Raw genomic sequence first — 23,239 nt, forward strand, 5'->3', positions numbered from 1 at the left:
GAATAAAATCCATTTGCTTCTCAAGAAAAAAAAGAAAAATCCTCGCCTTGAATGCACCAGGATCCCATAAGGGCGCCGGTTCTAATCCCGGCAGCTCCACTTCCCATCCGGCTCCCTGCTTGTGGCCTGGGAAAGCAGTGGAGGACAGCCCAAAGCCTTGGAACCCTGCACCCGTGTGGGAGACCTGGAGGAGGTTCCTGGCTCCTGGCTCCAGATTGGCACAGCACTGGCCGTTGTGCTCACTTGGGGAGTGAATCATCGGACAGAAGATCTTCCTCTCTGTCTCTCCTCCTCTCTGTATATCTGACTTTGTAATAAAAATAAATAAATCTTTTAAAAATTAAAAAAAGAATAGAAACTCACCCCCAATTTAAGATATCAGCAATGCATTGCTTTTCTAGTGAGCACTAACTCTGGGTCCCAGTCATCCATCTGTCTCTTCCACATCACTCCTTCTTCATCTCACCTAATACATGGCAAAAGGTTTTGTACCTTCTATCTCTCAAGGAAAAGGACTGGTCAATCTGGATGGACCCAAGTGGTTCCAGCATCGTCGCCTACTGACTCCAGGATTCCACCTTGACATCCTGAAAACATACATTGAGGTGATGGCTTACTCTGTGAACACAATGCTGGTAAGTGAAAGAAAGTGTTGATGTGGTGCAAAATACTGCTAGTGGGGATCATTAGAGACATACATTTAATAGATAGCAGGAATCAAGCATCAATTTGCATGAATTAATCAATGTAGAATTATCCATTGTCTATGTGTCTATGGTAAGCCTTTGCTACTTTCTTGGGGAGGTTAAAACAAGATATTTAAAATCTATATTTTGAGATCCTATGGTAATAAACCAGACAGTGCCGCAGATGAGAGGCAAACAGCCTAGGAAGAACCACTGTAGCTTCAAATTCCAGAGGACGCCAACCTTCACAGAAACTGCAGGCTGAACTTGAATCTGTAGATATAGGAATTCTAAGCAGAGTGAGTCTGCAGGAAGGAAGACTTGGGAGCTGGAAAGGATTTTCCCCAGGACCAAAATGGACCAGCAGAGGCTGTGGAGAAACACCCCCATAGATTATCTCTGATTTGTAATTTGACTTTATCCAAAGCTCTGCTTGTACAAATATTTAAATTTTAAAGTTGTATTTATTTTAAAAAACAAGCAGTCCATTAATAGGTCTACTGTAAACACTCAAAACACTACAAATAAGCCCAAAGTTCTTCTCCTCCAGAAATGTGCCCCTTTCCTCAGAGGAAGCACTGTGACCAGTTCTTTGGTTGGGTTCTTAGCCAAGCTCTCATCCGAACTTAACCTGAAGTCCACAAGATTATGGTGACACTATCTGTGTGAGCTGTGTGGGCTAAGCCCTAGAGACCAGGATGCAGATGCTGGAAGGGAGGCAAACATCTTCCTCCAGGCCCGGTACTGTTCAGTGTTCAACACACTTAAAATCTGCCAGGGACTGTGTGTCAGTTCTACCAGCCTGTCCAGGAGCCATGTGTGTTCCCCTCATTCCCACTCTTGCATTTCCTTGAGATTGCTCTCATAGATGCTCCCTTCACTGAAGGTTCTAGAGTGTTTCAAGACAACATTGCTTTTATTTATTTTAAATTCACCTTTTGTGCTCAGTAAAATTACCTGTCTGATCAGATGCAAGTTACTGGAGTGAACAATGCCTCCTTAGATAAATGTTTTTACAATCCTTTGCTTTTCATTTGAGGTCTCCAAGTCCTTAATTTCTAGGTTAGCACCTGCAAATGTGCAACAGACATAGGTTGACCTCAACATAAACATCTTTTCAATTGACTTTTATTTTTAGAAAATTAAATACAATAGCAAGTACAGTCCAACTGGAGACTTTGTGAGTTTCTAAAAGTCAAGCCAAATATTTTAGAAAATACCAAGTGACTAGTTCTCTGTGGATGCACAAGTTAACTGGACACAGTGTGACCAGCTAGGAACTAGCTCCCTGTAGCTGCTTCTCCTTCCAGCTTTTCTTCTGCTAAAATGAATCTAAAACACATTTTAAAATATCCCAAGTTTTAACACGGTTGTGGTGGTTGAGAGCAATGTTGTATATCTGCCAATTTGGGGACTGAAAATGAGAGAAACTCTTGGGGAACCTCTTGTAATTATAGCCCTTGAATCACAGAAGATCTGTTTTATGGACAGGGTTGATATTACCCAAAGGCCACAGATCTTTACACCAGCCATTTACCAGATGCGCAGCTTGTTCCATGTTCTCTGTCATTCAGCTGAGTGCATGCCCCAGATCAGTGTGCTATTTATTCACCTGAACTTTGGTTTCTGTGAGGTCAAGCTTGTCTCTCTCGAGTCCTAAGTGCAGAGTCTGGGAAGTATCCCCACCTCCAGACAGACTGATGATGTTTATGGTGTTGATATTGATCTTGACCTCCCATGTCAGGGCAAGTGGGAGAAGATTTGCAGTGCTCAGGACACGACCTTGGAGGTATATGAGCACATCAGCTTGATGGCCCTGGACATAATCATGAAATGTGCTTTTAGCCAGAAGACCAACTGCCAGATAAACAGGTCAGTGACGGAAGAGCAAAAAGATATATTTGTTTAACAGTGTCTAGATCAATTATTAACATACTGTCCCATCTTTCTCTTCTAGTACCTGTGATCCTTATCTAAAAGCAATACTCGAAATGGGAAAAATAACATTTCACCGTTTGTATAATTTCCTACATCACCATGACATAATTTTCAAATTCAGTCCTCAGGGATACCGCTTTCATAAGTTAAGCCAAGTGCTGAATCAGTACACAGGTATTTCTTGGATAATGGTTGTCCAAGTCTGTATACTATCTGACTATATTGTGACTCTTGAGAGAGATAAACCTCACTGTGAATAGAGAATCCTGTTCTGCTTGGTTTTGTGATTTACTCACCTTGGAGGCGGAGAGAAAGAAAAACAGAAAGATAGAGATAAAGTGTTCATTTACTGGTTCACTTCCCACAAATATCTGCATTGGAGTCTGGAGAGTGCAAAAGCAGGAATAGAAAATTCAATCCAAGTCTCCCACATGGGTGGCAGGAACTCAACTATTGGAGTCCTCATCCCTGAATAGCAGTGTTCACATTACTAGGAAGATGGACTCAGGGCCAGAAAGCCAGTCTCAAACTCAGACACCCCAAAGTGGAATGCAGATATCTCAACTGCTGTGTTGACTCTCTTCACTGCTAAGTCACACATTAGACCCAAACGATTTCATTTATTTGAGAGACTGACTGACAGAGGCATAAAAAGATAGAGAGATCTTCAATCTGCTGGTTCACTCTCCAAATGCCCTCAATAGTCAGTGCCTGGCCATGCTGAATGCAAGAGACAAGGACTCAATCAGTTTTCCATGTCAGGAAACCAAGTACTTGAACCGTCACCCAGTGTTGCCCAGACTATACACTAGCAGCAAGCAGAAATAGGGGATAGGTCTGAGACTGAAATTCACATGTTCTGATATGAGATTTAGGCTTCCAACTAATCTTAATCAGTAACCCTAATGTCCACTCCCCAACGCAGAATTATTCTTCTTAAAGCAGTTTTTGTGTAGACACTGCTCAAATGAAGTGCAATTTTTGTCCCTTTGGAGATTTTACTACATTATAGTAACAGTTTTGTCAGAACCTTTTGCTATCCCAGTCCTTTGTTAACAAGTATTATTAGTATAATATGAGTAGAGAGTATTTAACATTTCAAAGGATGTAAGACATGTGGCTTTGTGCATCATAATTTCAGTAATACTGACAAGCTAAAGATAAGCAACATAGGAATGAAAATGGATACAGAGTAAATGTGGACATGAATTCAATAAGTTAACTCAAAAATACTTTTTACAGAACATACATGCAAAAGATGAAATAGATTAAGCTTTCTTAGAAATTCAACATTGTTTTTCATTAATGCCTCCATACAAAATACTTACCAAACAGTTAATTGATACTTAATCAGGACCAGTGCCTAGTGTAGTAAGTTGAGCCTCCACCTGTATGGCTGGCATCCCATATGGGCACTATTAGAGACTCAGCTGCTCCTCTTCCAATCCAGTTGCCTGCTAATCTGTCTGGGAAACCAGCAGAGGTTGGCACAAGTCTTAAGGCCCCAGCACCCAAGTGGGAGACCCAGAAGACGCTCCTGACACATGACTTCAGAGCAGTTCAGATCCATTGTGGCCATTTGGGGAGTGAACCTGTGGATGGAAGTTCTTTCTCTGTGTCTCTCATTCTGTTTGTAAATCTGCCTTTCAAATAAAGTTTTAACACACCTCTCTGTGAAAATATTAGACTGGGGAAGAACAGAATGTTTCATCATTTACATATAAATGCATATTCATAGAACTAGATTGCCTGCTGAAATAATCTTCCCCATGTTTGTCCATCTCCCATGTTTGTCTTTGGAGTTTTGGGCTGAAAGTTGTGCATTTCCATAAGAAAATAAACCATCTGTAAAAACCAGATATTTTAGTACCTACCCTGTCCTCCAGAACTCAGACAAGATTTGCAGCTGCTCTTGAGCCAGGGCTTCTTTGTTATCATTTATTTGACTTTGACAGACTTTTCTATCAGTTTGGTAATAGAGAACTATTATTCTACCCAGAAAAGGTACTGCAAGACAGGAGGATATCCCTCAAGGAGGGGGTGAAGCAGGATGGCTCTCAGAAAATGGAGTACCAGGATTTCCTGAATATTATCCTTTCTGCTCAGGTGAGTCTTACCAACTCAACAATCAACCCCAAAAGCCAGTCAATGTGAGGGTACATGGATATGTGGGGATAGAGTGAGAAGATAAAAGCAAAATAGAATAATTAGTTGCTTCCCAAAGAATTGAAGTCAAATTCCACCTGCTAGTCTGCCTGCAGATTTGGATTCTGGATTGGGATAGCAACTATTTCCAAATGTTCTAACCTTTTGACTTTGACATGTGCCCCAATCATGTGATCTTTAAAATCATGTAATTCTTTAAAATAAATATCTGTCTAGCTATACAAAAAAAATCACACTAATTAAATTTTAATAGTACTTTGACTTGATGGATTGGCTCCATGTAGATTGGGATAAAAGATGAAATTCTGTGACTGTCACTGGGAAGCAACTGGTGAAGACTTGGCAGGGTTTGTAGGTGATCAAACAGATGTACACAGTTTGGGGGAAATGTGTGAAATCATGAAGGGTGCTTGGAAATTGCATAAAGTGAGAGCTTGAAGGTTCCAGATCCTGACGACTGGACACTTCTTTGTAAGGCCTGCTTTTCTTATCTCACCTTGGTTCTCCTCTGTGCTCTGCAAAAAGTGCAACTCAGTGTACACAAGGGCCCGTCAGAAAGTTCACAGGAAAATTGGATTCGAAGGTAAGATTATTTGAGTACCAGAAACCTAAAATTCATGCCAAGTTCTTTCATACAAAATATCTCCTCCATGAACTTTTTGAAATTCCCCTGTGTATTTATTGAACTGAGTTAAAACTGAAGCTCATTTGAAACATTATTTGTCTTAAAGCATTCTTTGCTTGGAACCCCAAAAATCTATTACTAATTCTTCATGCACGTGTCTCTACAACATATCACAGAGTGAGAGTGAAGACAGCTTCTCAGATGCCGACCTACAGTCTGAGGTGAACACATTCCTGTTGGCAGGGCACAGCACCACAGCCGCAAGCCTCTCTTGGCTCCTCTACTGCCTGGCTTGGAACCCTGAGCACCAAGAAAGATGCCGGGAGGAGATCAGGAACATCCTAGGGAAAGGGTCTTCCATCACCTGGTGAGATCCACATCGCTAAGCGTTTTTGTCTAATTCCACTAGGGTTTTACTTTAGCCTTTTTCCCTGGTGCCTTTGTTTTGTTTTGTTTTGTTTTGTTTTGTTTTGATTTTTATTGTATTTTTGACAATCTTTACATAGTTAATTGGGGTAAAAAAGTTCAAGGGCTACAGGAAAGTGGGTAAGACTATTATTTCCATATTGTTTCCTTCATGTATCTGAGGTAAAGGGGGATATTGAGGGAGAAGCCCCACCCAGTTTCCCACCCACCCCAGGTCCCAGATGTGGGGCATGCTCTGAGGTTCTTGCTCAAGTGGTTTTGATAGTTCACCAGTTATGAATCGCTGCCAATCTCGCCACTCCAAGCACGATGAGGTCGTTGAAGACTCCTAATTGACACAGTCCATCATAGAGTCTCCATTTGCCCAGTATTTCACTGCCAACATATAGCTGAGGTGGTTGATTGACTTGTTCTGTCCTCTGTCTTTTCTTGGTTAGGGTTCTGAATCCGGCATTTCGATTGGGGAGATCCCCAAAGAAACTTTGTCTGAGGTGTTCCCAGACCAGATTCTTGTATGTACTAGCAAATATAGGGCCCAGCACAGTCCATCACCCAGTCAACTGGTAGTTGCAATTGCTGGGTTGGTTCTGTTTTGAGCCCCGACTTCCACTGGAACCAAGGGGTGTTACAGTCCAGCCTGGTTCTGCAAAGCATATACTCGGCCCTCACATAAACCAGTGGGAGCTGCAACCTAGTCAGAGCAACCCACAATAACCCCCACCAGGCCCGCCCCCTACCCTGGTTTGCCAGTATGTGTAGCAGACTAGTCCAGTCTGTCCCACATTCCATTTGGTTCTCATACATGTCAATGGGTATTAAAGCTTAGTTCCATCTAACCAGCTCAACTATCCAGCCCTCACGGATGTTGTTGAGTACCTCTCTGTCTAGCCACCCCAGCCCCTATCCTAGTTTTCCATCCCTCCCAGTGGGAGTGGTAACCCAAGAGGGAGGAGCCCACTATTTCCCTCCCAGGTCTCTCTCACTCCTGGATTATGCACTCTCCAGGTGGTTCTGTGGTTTGACTTGACAGAATTAGCCCCCAGTGCCAGCCTCTGCCAGCTGATGCTGCAGCAAAGCCCAACCAATCCTCACCCACTCTAATTGTGTTTGCACCAGTAGGAATAATCAGCCCAGCCTGGCTTTTCCCTGATCTAGTCCATATGAGGCCCACAGGTGTTGTAGCCCTGCTAACCTGGTCTGCCCCCATCCCAGCTCACACTCTCCAGTGGAGTAGTGTCCAGCAACAGAATCCCTCCTTATTCCCCCTGCTGGTTCTGCCCTCTCCCTTCCTGGTTCTCACACGTGCTGGTTGGGCACTGCGGTCACATCCGGTACAGGCAACCTCACCTTGGCATTCCGTATTGTGTCCTGGTTTTTGTTGCAACCTAACCTGGCTCGACCCACACTCTGTTCTGGTGCTTGGATTTGCCAGTGGATGACATGAACTGATTCAGCCTGGTCTGCCCCCAACCTATGCCAAATGTATGCCCGTGGGTAACTTTCCATGGCCTGTTCTGGGCTGTTTCCTATCATGCTTTTTGTGCTTACCTGCAGGGTCTGTGTCCTGCCAGAGGAGTTTCCCAGACTCCTCCATCAGAACCTCTCCCAATGCCAGATTTTGCGCATACCAATGGGTCCATGAGCCAGCACTTCTCAGTTCACCTCCTGTCTCAGCAGGAACAGTGGCTTTTCCTGACTGGACTTCAACCCAAACTAGTTCTTGCTGTTGCATGTTTCAGCCCAGCCATGGCTCGTCCATACCCACTCACAGCTCACACATGGCTCAGTAGGGATTGAGACCTAGCCTAGTCTGTCCCAAACTACCCTGGTCCTCCAGGACACCAGACGGTGTTGGAGTCTGGCCCAGCTTGGTGCTTCCAGTCCCAGTCCACACTTGTGCCAAGGGAGACTACAACTGTTTCCTGATCAGAACGCAGCCCCCATTCCAGCCCACACGCCCCTTGGTGGGAACCTCAACCCAGTTAGGGTGTCCCCTTAGCTCCCCAACCTGGCCTGTTCCCAGCCATAGATCACTCGCATGCCAGTGGTTGCTCTGACTCAGCTTGGCTCAGCCCCTCACCTGTCCCGGCCTCTGCCTTAGACACTGTGGCTTAGTGTCCCTGACACACGCAGACCAGTAGGTTCAAGAGCCTAGTTCGGCATGACATGTGCTCCCTCCTGATTTCTAGTTTCGCTTGTAGGCTAAGGTTTGCAGTGTCCTGCCCAATACCTCCCGTTCCATTACCAATTGACACATTAGCCAGCCATTGGAGCTACTTTGCCCAGCTTGTCAGACCCCCAGGTCTGGACCACATGTTCACCAGCAGGAGCTATGACTCGCCAAGGGAGTTTCCCAAGTTCCTCCACTTGATCCACTCCCAGACCCAGTTCTCATACATGCCATTGGGTTTTAGGCCAGTGCCCAGTGCAGTCTGACCTTCCATTTGGCCTTGTATGAGCTGGTGAATGTTGCAGCCCGGCCCACCTCACACCCTATTCAGGATGCACATTCGGGTGCTGCTGCCTTGACCAGTCCAGACTGTTGTGGGTTCCTTTACCTGTGATTGATGGCAGGCTCCTTGGTCACACCTAGCTTAGTCCATCACCACCCCAACTCTTGAGCTAACCAGTGGGGCTAGAATTTCCACAGGGTTTGGCCCACACATCCCCCACAGAATCTACCCCTGGATATGGTTCTCGTATGCTAGTTAATGTCATGGCCCTGCCTAATGTGACCCATCTGCTGATCCATCATCATGTCAGGTAATAGGATATCCTGCTGGACAAGCCCTGAGCCTTAGCTTTTGCATGAACTGGTGTTCGGTGCTCAGCATTGTTAAGTGATTACAAGTTCTTCAAAGGAAGAGTTACTGTCATTGGGAATCTTTAGGATTGATTCACATCCCAGAAGCATAGTAGATTCAACCTGGAGCGACCTAAGCAGCGATTTAAAGAACCAAAACCCCAAAGGACCCAGACGGGTGGCCAGCAGGAGGAGCCTGGCACCAAATGGCTCACTGGCCACCCCCAGACAGCTCACCAAGCGTACACCGTGGGTGGCATCAGGGATACAGGCATGAGACGCCCTGTCCTGAGACCCACCTCCCTGGTGCCTTTGTAACCATAGTGCCAGCAGATGTGCACACATGGAAGCTGAAAAGGCAGACAATAATGTGTCAAGAGAGCCTCAGTTTATCCTGTGTCTTTTGCAAAAGAATCATACTCATCCATAAATCATGGTTGTTCTTCCCATTATTAGTGTGTACAATGTCCCATTTTTATTTCTTACAAGCTCTGGCGTTTTGGAAATGAGGGGCATGATCCTTAGGCTTGCACCTAGAGCTTGGCTGGTAGAGCTTATGAATTGACACTTGTGTTCTAAGAGCTGCTCAGACAGCTACACCATTTCAGTACTCGCTTTTTTGTATTTTTCATATTTTAAATAAATTGTCTAAATGTGTGTGTGTGCAGCAAATATATGTGAGATGACTAAACCAAAAAATCAATTGATGATCTCAACCATTGTGATGGAGAAATTAAAATCTACCCTCTTAACAAGTTTCAACCATACAGTTAATCCCTCGGTACTATAATTAGTGCTCTTGAACTTATTCCTCCTTTCTAAGTGGAATTTTACATTCTTTGACCTGTATCTTTCCCAAGTACTGCCCCACCCTCGCCCCTGGTGATCACTGTACTAGTGTTTGCTTCTGGAAGCTCCACTTGCTTGAGATCATGTGGCATTTGTCTCTTTGTGCCTGGCTAATTAGCATAATGTCCTTCAAATTCGTTGATATTGTCACAGATAACAGAATTGTTTTAATGTGTGTGTGTGTGTGTGTGTGTGTGTGTGTTGTGTGCTACTTGTTACTCATTTATCTGGTGATGAACATTTAAGTTGATTCAGTACCTTGATTTTATGATTGATGCTGCAATAGATATGACTATGAGGATAAACTTCGATATACTGATTGTATTCTCATTTGGTCTTATGAGGATATTTATAAAGTTAGTAAAACGTAAAATCAAAATATGCTGATTGCATTCTCGTTTGGTTTTATGATGATATTTTTTAAAGTTCATAGAATGTTAAATCAAAATTTGAATTTATTTTTGGTGTGAAAAAATGGAAGTCCGTGAATAGTTTTACATGATTTTCAAAAATTTTTTATATGTCCAGAAGTGGAATTGCTGTATCATACAGTAGGTCTATTGTTCACTTTGTACACAACATTAAGTGTTTAAATAAGATGACAAAGTAAATGCAAGCCGATGCACACTCATAGCTGAAGGATTTGCTCTACTTACTTTCTGTTTAACTTTTAGAAACAGATGTCAATGTTTACATCTGATGCTGGGGAGCATGTTTCGATTGCCAAGTGATTACTATAGAGAAGCAAATTCAGTATCTGTCATCTTACTAGTTACCTATCTTGAGCAAGAGTAGTTGGGGTCTATTTCTGTAGAAGTCCCTCACACTGTAGGTTTCGTGCTGTGCCACTTACTGGCTGTTTGACTCCTCTGAGCCGCAGTCCCCCTGCCCTCGCACGTGCTCACCCAGGTAATAACTGTTCTATTCTCCATCTCGATGTGCTTGACCTTTGTGAAGATTCTTCATGTCAGTGACATCACATATTTTTTTCCTGTACTTGAATTACCTACCTTGATATGACCTCCACATCCAGCTGGGTGGTGAGAAATGACATGATAATTTTTAAGCCTGAATAATATTCCATTGTGCATACATATCACATTTCCTTATTCATTTGTCCTTCAATACACACAAGTTATTTTCATCTTGTCTATTCTGTGTAAACAATGCTACAATGAACATAGACATCCAAATGTCTTAATGAGGTGGCAACTTTATTTTTTTAATTGCATGATCAGGATAGAGATTGCTTAATCAAATGACAATTTTGTTTTAAGCTATTTTATTAATTAGCTTAAATCAAAGTTTTTCATCACTATGTAATACTTATACATTCCATGATAGATAGTGCAATATCTTGTTATATCTAATTATATTAGACAAATGACATTTGTTACCTGGTTTTTGTGTTTGGCTCCTATCAGCTCCCCTCTTCCCATTTACTAACCAGTATATGATACATTTTATGCTCCGTTATTAACGCCTTGTATTGAACATAAGAACTTGTTACTTTCACTTACATTTCTATTACCCCACCTATTTCTATCCCTCCTCCGTTCTTCCCATCTCTATAATGACAATTCTGAGTTCAGATGGACTGCATTTGGACTTCCACATATGAGGGAGCATGTGGCATTTGTCTTCCTGTGTATGGCTTATTTCAATTACCATAGTGATCTCCACGTTCATCCATCTTGCTACAAATGTCAGAATATCTTTTTATGACTGAATAATATCCCAGTGTGTGTGCATGTGTGTGTGTGTTTAACCCTGGTTTGATTTCGTATCTTGGCTATTTGTCTAGTGCTACAACCAACATGGGAGTGCAGGCATTTCTCTAAAAAACTGATTTCCTTTTCTGCAAATCTATAACCAGCCGTGATACAGCTGGATCATATAGCAAATCTATTTTTTTAAATATTTATTTATTTTCACTACAAGGTCAGATATACAGAGAGGAGGAGAGACAGAGAGGAAGATCTTCCATCCAATGATTAACTCCCCAAGTGACCACAACTGCCAGAGCTACACCAGTCCAAAGCCAGGAGCCTGAAACTTCCTCCAGGTCTCCCATGTGGGTCCAGGATTCCAAATGTTTTTGGGCCATCCTTGACTGCTTTCCCAGCGAAAACCAAGGAGCTGGATGGGAAGCATGGATGTCAGGGTTAGAACCAGCACCCATATGGGATCCTGATGTGCCCAAGGCGAGGACTTTAGCCAAGGGGCACCGCACCAAGCCCATCAACTCTATTTTTAATTTTTTGAGGAAACTGCATAATATTCTCCTTAGTGGCTATATTAATTTACATACCCAACCATAGTGTGTAAGAATTTCCTTTTCTCCATATTGTTGCAGCATGTTATGTTTTTATAACTATTATAACTAAAGTGAGATGGTACTTCTTTGAAGTTTTGACTTCCATTTCCCTAAAAGTCAGTAACATTGAATTTTTTTTTTATTTTATTTATTTATTTTTTAATAATCTTAGTTTATTAGGGTACAAAGGGTCACGGGCTACAGGGTGAAAGTGGGTAATATCATTGTTTCCACACTAATATAATCATTTTGCCCTGTATCTAGGGTTAGGGGAGTAACAAAGGGGAAAGCCCCACCCTACCTCCCACCCATCCCCCATCCCCAACATGAGGCGCGCTCCAAGGGTCCTGCTCATACAGTTTTGATAGTTCATCAGTTCTGGATTGCTGCCAATCTCTCCGTCCCAACCGTAATGAAACCTATTCAGAGTCCACTGGCTGACAGTCTCTTGATGGTTGGGGTTCCAAGATCAGCAGTTCAGTTGGAGAAATATCCAAAGAAACTTCATCTGAGTTGATCCCAGATCTGATTCTTGAGTGAGTTTGCTAGTACAGACTCCAACACTGTTCGTCACACCAATCAGCTTATGCATATGCTGGTCGTTGCGATTACTGGGTCCGTTCGGCTTCCAGCCCTGTCTTCCTTGTGAACCAATGGGTGTTGTAGTCCAGCTCGATTCTACCCACTTCATACTCGGTCTTCATGCAAACCAGTTGGAGCTGCAGCCTAGTTGAGGCGACTCCCCAAAACCCCTACCAGTTCTGCCCCCTACCCTGGTTCCCATGCTTGCCAGTATGCACTGCAGGCTTGTCCAGTCTGTCCCACATCCCAAGTAGCTCTCGCACACGTCAATGGACATTGAAGCCTGGTTTAACCCAACCAACCTATTATCCAGCCCATACACCCACTGGCAGGTGCCTTTCTGTCAAGCCACCCCTGCTCCTAGCCTGGGTTTCGTGCTGTCCAGTGAGGGTGGTAACCCTGAGGGAGGTGCCCACTATTTCCCTACTAGGCCACACCCACTCCCAGAGTATGCAGTCTCCAGGTAGTTTTGGCATTTGACTTGTCAGAATTGGCTCCTAGTACCAGCCTCTGCCAGCTAACGCTGTGGCTAAGCCCAAACACCCCTCAACCCACTCTAATTTTAACTTGCACCAGTCAGAACAGTCAGCTCACCGTGAGGCCCACAGGTGCTATAGCCCTGCCTAGTCTGAACTGCCCCCATCCGTATTCACACTTTCCAATGGAAGTAGTTATCCAGCAGGGGTGCCCACGTTCCCCTGTTGGCTTTGCCTCCTCCCTGATTGTCACATGTGCTGGTTGTGTGCTGCAGCCACATCTGGTACGGCTCATCTCACCTTGGCATTACTTGTTGTGTACTGGTATGTGTTGCAACCGAACCTGGCTCGACCCACACTCTGTTCTGGTGCTCGGATTCACCAGAAGGTAATGTGAACAGATTCAGGCTGGTCTGCCCCCAACCCATGCCATGTGTATGCCAGTGGGATAATTTTCATTGCCTGTTTTGGGTTGTTCCCTATTGTGCTTCTTGCGCTTACCTGCATGGGACTGTGTCCTGCCAGAGAAGTTGCCCGGGCTCCTCCACCAGAACCTGTCCCAATGCCAGTTTTTGCGCATACCAGTGGGTCCATGAGCCAGCACTACTCAGTTCGCCTGCTATCCTAGGAGGAACAGTGGCTTTTCCTGCCTGGCCTCCGACCCAAGCTGGTTCTTGTTGTTGGATATTTCAACCCAGCCATGGCTCTTCCATACCCCTACCAAGCTCACACATGGTTCAGTAAGGGCTGAGACCTAACCTAGTCTGTCACACAACCCTCCCCGGTCCTCCAGAGCACCAGATGGTGTTGGAATTTGGCCTGGCTTGGTGCTTCCCATCCCAGTCCACAATTGTGCCAAGTGAGATTATGATTGTATCCTGATCAGAATGTAGCCTCAGTTCCAGCCCATGCGCTCCTTGGTGGGAAACTCAACCCAGCTAGGGTGTCCTGTTATTTCCCCAACCGGGCCTCTGCCCTGCCATAGAGCAGGTGTAGGCCGGTGGTTGTTCTGTCTCCGCTTGGCAGAGCCCCTCACTTGTCGTGGCCCCTTGGATGCTGTGGCTTAGTGCCTCTGCCTCACACAGATCAGTATGTGCAAGGACCTACCTGGCATGAGCTGTGCTCCAACCTGATTTCTGTTGTTACTTGTGAGTTAAGGTTTGTTCAGCCCTGCCCCTTCTGTCCCCTTCCAGTGGCAGCCCGGCCCACCCCACATCCTGTTTAAAGATGCACATTTGGGTGCTGCTGCCTTGACCTACCCTGACTGTTGTGGATTCCTTTACCCATGAGTGATGGCAGATGTCGTGGTCACACCTAGCTTAGACCATTGCAACCCCAGCTTGGGAACTAACCCGGGGGACTTGTATTCCAAAGGGTTGGGCCCACACAACCCCACAGAGCCTACCCCCAGACCAAGTTCTCTTGTGTGCTGGAGAGTGTCTTGATCCTGCCAAATGTGACCACTCCACAACTCCAACACTCAGTCGGGCAATGGTACCCAACACTGCCAAAGAGGCCCCCATCCATAGCTTCGGTGTGGGCTAGTATATGGTGATCAGTGATGTTCTATACTAATATCCCATCTCTGTATTCATAATTGAGCTGTTGCATCTGTCTTACTAAAATTATCTTCTGGACACTTCCCCCAAACCACTAGGTCTTGGTCCCCTTGCCTGCTTATATCTTTCATGACACTGTCACTGAGAATACCCGAAAATTCACTTTGCACCTACACTCAACCTAGTCTTAGTCATGAGTGACCCAGGCAGCAATTACATATCTTGAAAACCCCAGAGTTTGCCCTTCCGGGCGGCCAGCAGGCAAAGCCTGGCACCACTTGATGCACTGGCCGCCCTGGGGGAGGCCGAGGACTCGTTCACTGCCTTGTGGCAGTGTCTTTGGCATGAGTCCCCCGCATTGGGTCCGACCCGGCAGGGGCACCCCCCACAGTCGCCACACTGCAGGGAGCGTCAGTTGCCCCCAAGCCCAAGGACCGAACTCCTCCCAAACTCCCCCAGCCGCATGGTCTTAGCAGCTGGGCGGAGCTAGGAATTTCCACCCAGTTCCCAAGTTCCCTCATGGCGGACTTACCCTGAGGGAAGAGCTCTCTTGGGTCCTGGGGGAGGCTGAGGACTCGTTCACTGCCTTCTGGTAGTGTCTTTGGCGTGAGTCCCCCGCATTGGGTCCGACCCGGCAGGGGCACCCCCCACAGTCGCCACACTGCAGGGAGCGTCAGTTGCCCCCAAGCCCAAGGACCGAACTCCTCCCAAACTCCCCCAGCCGCATGGTCTTAGCAGCTGGGTGGAGCTAGGAATTTCCACCCAGTTCCCAAGTTCCCTCATGGCGGACTTACCCTGAGGGAAGAGCTCTCTTGGGTCCTGGGGGAGGCCGAGGACTCGTTCACTGCCTTGTGGCAGTGTCTTTGGCGTGAGTCCCCCGCATTGGGTCCGACCCGGCAGGGGCACCCCCCACAGTCGCCACACTGCAGGGAGCGTCAGTTGCCCCCAAGCCCAAGGACCGAACTCCTCCCAAACTCCCCCAGCCGCATGGTCTTAGCAGCTGGGCGGAGCTAGGAATTTCCACCCAGTTCCCAAGTTCCCTCATGGCGGACTTACCCTGAGGGAAGAGCTCTCTTGGGTCCTGGGGGAGGCCGAGGACTCGTTCACTGCCTTGTGGCAGTGTCTTTGGCGTGAGTCCCCCGCATTGGGTCCGACCCGGCAGGGCACCCCCCACAGTCGCCACACTGCAGGGAGCGTCAGTTGCCCCCAAGCCCAAGGACCGAACTCCTCCCAAACTCCCCCAGCCGTATGGTCTTAGCAGCTGGGCGGAGCTAGGAATTTCCACCCAGTTCCCAAGTTCCCTCATGGCGGACTTACCCTGAGGGAAGAGCTCTCTTGGGTCCTGGGGGAGGCCGAGGACTCGTTCACTGCCTTGTGGCAGTGTCTTTGGCATGAGTCCCCCGCATTGGGTCCGACCCGGCAGGGGCACCCCCCACAGTCGCCACACTGCAGGGAGCGTCAGTTGCCCCCAAGCCCAAGGACCGAACTCGAATTTTTTTAAATTTATTTGATGGCCATTTATATGTCTTCTTTTCAGAAATTCAATTCAGATGCTTTGTCCATTTCTTAACTCAATCATTTTTCAGGGTTTTTTTATTGGCTTTATTTAGTTTCTTACACATTATGAATATTAATTCTTTGTCAGATAATAATTTGTAAATAATTTCTCCCATTCTATTGGTTACCTCTTCACTCTGTTGATGTCCCTCATGCTGTACCCAAGCGTCTTAATCTGATATAACCTCATTTATCTAGTTTCACTTTGGTTACCAGTGCTTTTGGGGGTCCTAGTCAAAAAAATCTTTGCTTATACTGATTTCTTAGTTTTCTTCTAGTACTTTCATAGTTTCATATATTAAAACAATCAGAAAAGAGAAGGAAATTAAATACTTACAAATCAGAAAGGAGAAAGCCAGATTATTCTGGTCTGCAGACTGCATTGTTCTACACAGAGAAAAACCTAGGGATTCTGCCATGAGATAATTCAAATTAGTAAATGAGCTCAGTAAAGTATGTAGAACACAAAACACACATGCAAAAGTCAATAGCATTTTACACAACAAGATGAACTCATTGAGAAGCAAATTATAGAATGAATCCCATTCACAATACCTTCACAAAGATAAAATAAAATATTCAGAAATTTCACCAAAGACATGTAAGACCTCTACAATGAGGATTACAGAAGTTGGAAATCTTAGAAAATATGGAAAGGAAAAACCTCCATGTTCATGCATTAAAGAATATTCTTAAAATTCACATGTTATTTTAAGTCATTTACGGATTCAATCTAACCTCAATAAAAATGCTAATGACATTCTTCACAAGACAGGGGGAAGAGTCCTGATTCTTATGGAAGCACCCAAGTCCCTGGTCGAATCTCACATAGAAAGAGTCTTGCTTTAATATTCTGATACATTTCAGTTTATGTATGGATACATTCAGATGGCAAACTGGTTTAACACTAGTTTGGTGTTTACCATGAGAAACAGTCAAATTGAGGAGAAGATCAATATTTACAAACTGGATAAGAATCTGAGGTCCCTCGTTCCTTTTCTCCCTCTCCCCACAGGGACCAGCTGAGCGAGCTGTCGTACACTGAAATGTGCATCAGTGAGGCATTTCGCCTGATTCCTCCTGTCCCATCCATTTCCAGGGAACTCAACAAGCCCCTCACCTTCCCAGATGGATGCTCGTTGCCTGCAGGTCTTTGCATTCTTTTCCTAAGTTCCTCCTAAAGATCGTGAGATCCTAGGGCCCACACTGAAAAAGACTGTAAGATTTCTTAGCTCTTGGAGAACTCAAAAGACATTCTTAAGGACAGCTGGCTTAGTGCTAGGCACAGAAGATGTGAATTTCAGTAAGTGTTCCGACTGCACATAACCAGGTGCGGCAAAACTGAGTCCAACATTCACATCTCTAGTATCCCAGCCCAGAGTTAATTCCCGGGAGTTAAATGCTTCTGGGACATAGTTTCTGAGGTCATCTTTGACCAGGTTTGAAATTGAGATGAAACATCGTATGAGATGAGCACTGTCTCTCATCTCTCATTTTTAGCTGGAAGACCCAGAAAGGGAGAGAAGTGTGGTTGCATCCTGTGGGAGTCAGGCATTCTAAGACCTCATCACCAGTGTCACACTCAGTAGTGCTCAGGAATGTACATTTTATACAGAGTTTTCAAACACATTAGCTCATTTTCTTCTTGCACATGATATTAAGATGTGTATGTAATGCTTTAGAGTGTATGGAGCATTTGAAATAGTGTTGATTAACCAAAAACCCACTGGGGGAGCCCAAAGTGCAGCTGAGGTTGGCTGATGTGGGCAGAGCTGTGGGGGGGGCAGTACCTGGAACCAGGGTTGCTCAGAACACCACGCGTTTCTGAGAGAGTCCCTGGCAGGCATGCGAGACACACTGTCTCCCCTGTTCTGTTAACTCTTGCTAAAAACAAGCCAAGAGGACTACTTACAGCAAACAACCACAGCTGTCACTAGAAGCTTGTTCACAAACCCAAAATCAGTTTATCAGAATAACTTGTGGTCTCAAAGTAATCCTCAAATTCTCTCCCTTTTTCCTATTTTTTTTTAATGCTGGAACCACATGGATATTTCCTCAAATCTCACACCTTCCACATGTAAATAGCACCAACAGGAACTTTTCCTTGGATCTGAATAATGCAAATAAGCTCTGGTTCTTTGTACCCAGATTGCTTCAAAGGGTGTTTTAGAGTCCATTAACAGAAATTTAAGTAATTGCCTAACATAGCAAAAAACATAAGCACGGCTTATGATTTTGACATGCTACAACCACTTCTTCAAACAGAAACATAAGTTGAAGTAAACCATTGTTTGAAAACTAAGATGCCAGCCCAAAGCTCTTTCTCATATGTGCCTCTGTGTGGCATCAACTAAGGCATACACAGCTCCCCAAGGAACTGAATCTTCCCAGTAAGAGGAAAATTTTTGTTGAAGAGCAGGGTAACAGCTGCCCAATACTTGTTCTTTCTTTTGTAGCTTCTCTTGTTTTCCTCCTTTCTCAGGAATGGTCGTGGTCCTCAGTATTTGGGGTCTTCACCACAACCCTGCTGTCTGGGAAAATCCAAAGGTATGACCCTTACACACACTTCAAAAACCTAATGTGCTGTTTATGTTTTGCAAACGAAGCATTGGAAATGGCTCTACAAATAAGGAAAGTGATACAAAAGAGAAACAAAGATTTGTGCTTGGGGCAGGCATTTCCCACTACAGTTAAATTGTCGCTTGGGACTCTCCTGTCCCGTGTTGGAGTTCCTGGGTTCAGTCCTAGCTCTGCTTCTGATTCAGCTTCCCTTTGTTGGACACCTTAAGAAGCAGCAGAAAGCAACTCAAGTTCTTGGGTCCATGCTATGCAACCGGGAGACTCCGACTGAGTTCCAGACTCCTGATTTCAGCCTGACCAAACCCTGGCTGTTGCAGGCGCTTGGGGAATGAATCAGCAAATGGAAGATCTTCCCCCCAGTTTCTCTGTCTTTCAAACTAAATAAATACACAAGTTATCCCCTTCTCCTATTCCTATTGTGTCTTTCTTCTGAGTGAACAGGTGCACATAATGCCCCATGATTTGCTGTCAATTACCACAATCTGTTTTTCAGTGATTCACCTGTCGAGCCCTTAGGAAAAGGCCGTGAGTCATTAATAGTGAGTGCACTCCAGTCATCTCACTTTTGCTGGATGGAACAGTCAGATCCTAGCAGGAAGTCAATGACATACTCATTTGAGTAGTGGGTTTAAGGAAAGGTAAAGCTGAGCAAATACATACCTCAAGTGCTAATCCCGTCTAGGCCACAGGGCCTAGGATTGAGACGTAAGAACCAGGGAGAGTCCTGGGTAAGCCATCAAACAGGAGCCATGACACAATCACACTGAAGCATCCTGTGAGAAAAAACACCCTCTGCTCTTCCTCTCTCCAGATGCCCTGCCAGTGTCTCTTTGGGGCTAAACCCAACAGGACACCATGTCAGTCAGGTTCCAGCAGTCCTGCAAGAGTGGAAAAGAAAGGAGAGGGGATCTAGACCGGCAAAAAGACTGAAGCAAACATGAGCAGCTTGATCCAATGGTGTTAGTATTTTTTGTGCTACACTAACTCGAACACACGCACCTTAACTGCCAAGAGGTATTGCTTTCTTTTTTCAATTTATAAATTTTTGTAAATTGCTATCAAGAGACTAGATTTTTAAATTTTTTTACATTTTTTACATTGATTTGAAGAGATTTAATGTCATGTATTTCATAGGTATATTTCTAAGAAATAAACCTCACTCAATCCCTCTCTTCCTCTTTCTTTTTTTACAATTTCTCACATTTTATTGTAAAGTCAGATTTACAGGGAAAAGGAGAGAAGGAGAGAAAGTTATATCTGCCGGTTCACTCTCCAAGTGGCCATAAAATGATTGGAACTCAGCTTATCCAAAGCCAGGAGTCTAGATCTTCTTCCAGGTCTCTTGCACTGGTGCAGGGTCCCAAGGCTTTGGGCTGTCCTCTGCTGCTTTCCCAGGCCACAGCAAGGAGCTGGAAGCAAAGTACAGAATCTGGGACATGAACTGTCCATATGGGAACCCTAAACATGCAAGGAGAGGACATTACCCACTGGGTTACCATGCCAGACCTCCTTCATTTCTCTTCATTTCTCTTTTTTCTTTCATATTTACAATATCATAATTTCATTTACTTTAGTTCTTGAACCTCAAAGCCCTCATGGAATGTGCTGTTCTTCTGTTCCATGTAATAGAAAGTTCTACCGCAAGTCCCAGTAGCAACTGACCTCGTAATCATTTTGATATGCCTTTTAGGTGGATAACACCCTTACCTCCTGCAATTGTCATAGTGTGTATTACAGTTCTCCCTTACTCTAACACAGAGAAGGCCCTTTGGAGGCAGGCCAGGGTTTGCAAGTCTGGTGGCACAATGGAGTAGCTGTAAGACACAGGTGGCCATGGAGCACTTGAAATGTGCCTACTTGGAATTGAGACATGCATTCAGTGTAAAACACACATGAAAATTTCAAGATATAAGGCCAAAAGAACCATCTCCTTCATAAGTATTTGGATTACATGTGAGAATAATTTTGGTTAAATAAATTACATTCACAAAATTAATTTTGCCTGTTGAAATGTGGTTACCAGAACACTTTAAACTTCACACATGATTCACATTATGCTCCCATTGGTCAGCACTAAGTAGTAGCTGAAGAAGTGTCTTCAATGTTCTTTGGGGGTTACTGGTGGTACTGTCCTCTCATTTCAGGTGTTTGACCCTTTGAGGTTTTCTAAGGAGAATTCTGATCAGAGACACCCTCATGCCTTCCTACCATTCTCAGCTGGACCAAGGTGAGAACCATTTGAAGTTGTTGAAAATGCACAGAAGGGGAGCCAGCACCGGGGTATAGTAGGCTAAGCCTCCCCCTGCAGTGCTAGCATGCAATATGGATGCCAGTTTGTATCCTGGGAGCACCACTTCCAATTCCTGCTTATGGCCTGGGAAAGCAGCGGACGGTGGCTCAAATCCTGGGGTCTGTGCACCCATGTGGGAGACCTAGAAGAAGCTAGGTCCCAGCTCCTGGCTTTGGGTCAGAACAGCTCAGCTGCAGCTATTGCAGCCACACAGGGAGTGATTAGCAGATGGGAGATTTAACTCTATCCTCCCTGCAATGCTGCCTTTCAGATAAAAGTAAAATAAATCTCTAAAAACGCACACAGAAGTGTTTAGTTAGGGGTCTAGCTTACTCACTTTAGCCTCTCAGGTCTATACATTCTTCCACAGAACTCTGTCTTCTCATCTGACCATGAGGTGGATAGCAGTGCCCATCTGAGCCCATCAGTGGGTCAATTAGATTCACAAAGAATGGTCCCCTCTCTATCACACACTGTGCAGCTGGGCCTTCAAAGGTAATCTCATGACGTGCGTGGCTGTGCGCAGGCTCTGTGCAGTGCACACCCTGGGGCAGAAGAAGCAGTTCTTTGACTATCTGAAATACCATGTTGTTACAAGGAGGACGTCACGTTAGAGCCTCCTAGCTAGGGAACAATGTCAGTCAGAAGTCTGAAAGTTTCCACAGAATGAAATGTTGCTTTTTTGTGAACTTTACCCTTGTTATGCCAGTATTAAAGAGTCAGAGAATCCTTTTTCTCAACATCTCCTCTCCCCCGACGTCTGCAGGAACTGCATCGGGCAGCAGTTTGCCATGCTCGAGTTGAAGGTGGCCATCGCCTTGATTCTGCTCCGTTTCAAAGTGACTGCAGCCTCTCCCACACCTCTGCTCTTCTTGAACAACGTCATCCTCCAACCCAAGAACGGGATCCACTTGCACTTACAGAAACTGCCTGAATGTCCAATCCTAAAGCACAATGGCTAAATTATTTCTAGCTAAATGTACAACTAATTACCCAGGTGAATGCGAGGGATTCAAAGTGTTGAAGGGGATGAAGATGGGAGGGGTTTGGCTGGGTGGTCCTTTGGAACTGCCCATAATCCTAAGACATTTTTGAGTCACATGGAGTGATGCCTGTTACTGTTTCTGTCTGACTTAGGAAGATTAGGGGGTCTTTGTTTGACTGTGCTGTGAACCTACATAGAAAGCATTTGGACAGGTGACTTTTGAGTATTTCTGTTGTTTTTAGATTATTTTTCAAAATTACATAGGTACTTGGTGGATGTATAAAAGCTTATGCAAGGGTCTGGCGGCTAAAGTCCTTGCCTTGAATGTGGCGGGATCCCATATGGGTGCTGGTTCTAATCCCGGCAGCTCCACTTCCCATCCGGCTCCCTGCTTGTGGCCTGGGAAAGCAGTGGAGGACAGCCCAAAGCCTTGGGACCCTGCACCCGTGTGGGAGACCTGGAAGAAGTTCCTGGATCTTGGCTTCGGATCGGCAAAGCATTGGCCGTTGCACTCACTTGGGGAATGAATCATCAAACGGAAGATCTTCCTCTTTGTCTCTCCTCCTCTCTGTATATCTGACTTTCCAATAAATAAATAAATCTTTAAAAAAAAAAGAAAGCTTATGCAAAATTTTTGCAATATTAAAAAAGCATATAGAAAAATAGAAATTCCACTTCACAAAGCTTGCAACCCATGCCCTGATCAATTATTTTCCTAAAATCAATGCTTTCTTGGGCCCAGCACGGTAACCTAGCAGTTGAAGTCCTTGCCTTGCAAAATCAATAAAATCGTTAAAAAAGTAACTCAGGGCCCAGTGCGATGGCGCAGTGGTTAAGGTCCTCGCCTTGCATGCCCGGGATCCCATATGGGCGCCGGTTCTAATCCCAGCGGCCCTGCTTCCTATCCAGCTCCCTGCTTGTGGCCTGGGAAAGCAGTCGAGGATGGCCTAAAGCTTTGTAACCTTGCACCCATGGGAGACTCGGAAGAGGTTTCTGGTTCCCGGCTTCGGATCGGCGCAGTACCGGCTGTTGCACTCACTTGGGGAGTGAATCATCAGATGGAAGATCTTCTTCTCTGTCTCTCCTCTCTGTATATCCACCTTTCCAATAAAAATAAAATAAATCTTCTTAAAAAAAAAGAAACTCAATGCTTTTCCTAAAACAGAATAGTCTGATGTGCAGCTTCAGACTCCTTCCTTTATGTTTTATTCTCACTTGTATGTATGCATGTATTCTTGAAAAGGCTTTGTATCTATATTCTCCTTGGTTTTTACTTAATATAAAACCACCACAACCTGTAACATTGCTTCATGGGATCCTTTATGGTGAATATAATGCACTTCACCCTTTTTCTTGACAAGTATTTAAGTTAGTTAGATTTTAAAATATTGCCTTCTGGT

The 23,239-nt window shown here is 44.8% G+C and overlaps 1 protein-coding gene across 1 annotated transcript in view; it reads left to right on the forward strand.

The window, feature by feature from the left end:
* LOC121167665 (cytochrome P450 4X1-like) overlaps positions 1-21,816 on the forward strand; it is a 36,054-nt gene extending 14,238 nt beyond the window's left edge. The window contains exons 4-12 of the mRNA XM_040997215.1: positions 508-635; positions 2,431-2,558; positions 2,644-2,798; positions 4,624-4,730; positions 5,592-5,782; positions 17,000-17,133; positions 18,467-18,531; positions 20,709-20,791; positions 21,621-21,816. Of these exons, the coding sequence (XP_040853149.1) occupies positions 508-635; positions 2,431-2,558; positions 2,644-2,798; positions 4,624-4,730; positions 5,592-5,782; positions 17,000-17,133; positions 18,467-18,531; positions 20,709-20,791; positions 21,621-21,816 (1,187 nt within the window). The remainder of the gene's footprint in view (positions 1-507; positions 636-2,430; positions 2,559-2,643; positions 2,799-4,623; positions 4,731-5,591; positions 5,783-16,999; positions 17,134-18,466; positions 18,532-20,708; positions 20,792-21,620) is intronic.
* Positions 21,817-23,239: the final 1,423 nt, after the last annotated feature.

This window comes from Ochotona curzoniae, unplaced genomic scaffold (genome assembly GCF_017591425.1).
Source record: "Ochotona curzoniae isolate NIBS_2020 unplaced genomic scaffold, NIBS_Ocur_1.0 patch419, whole genome shotgun sequence".
Classification (NCBI taxonomy): Eukaryota; Metazoa; Chordata; class Mammalia; order Lagomorpha; family Ochotonidae; genus Ochotona; species Ochotona curzoniae.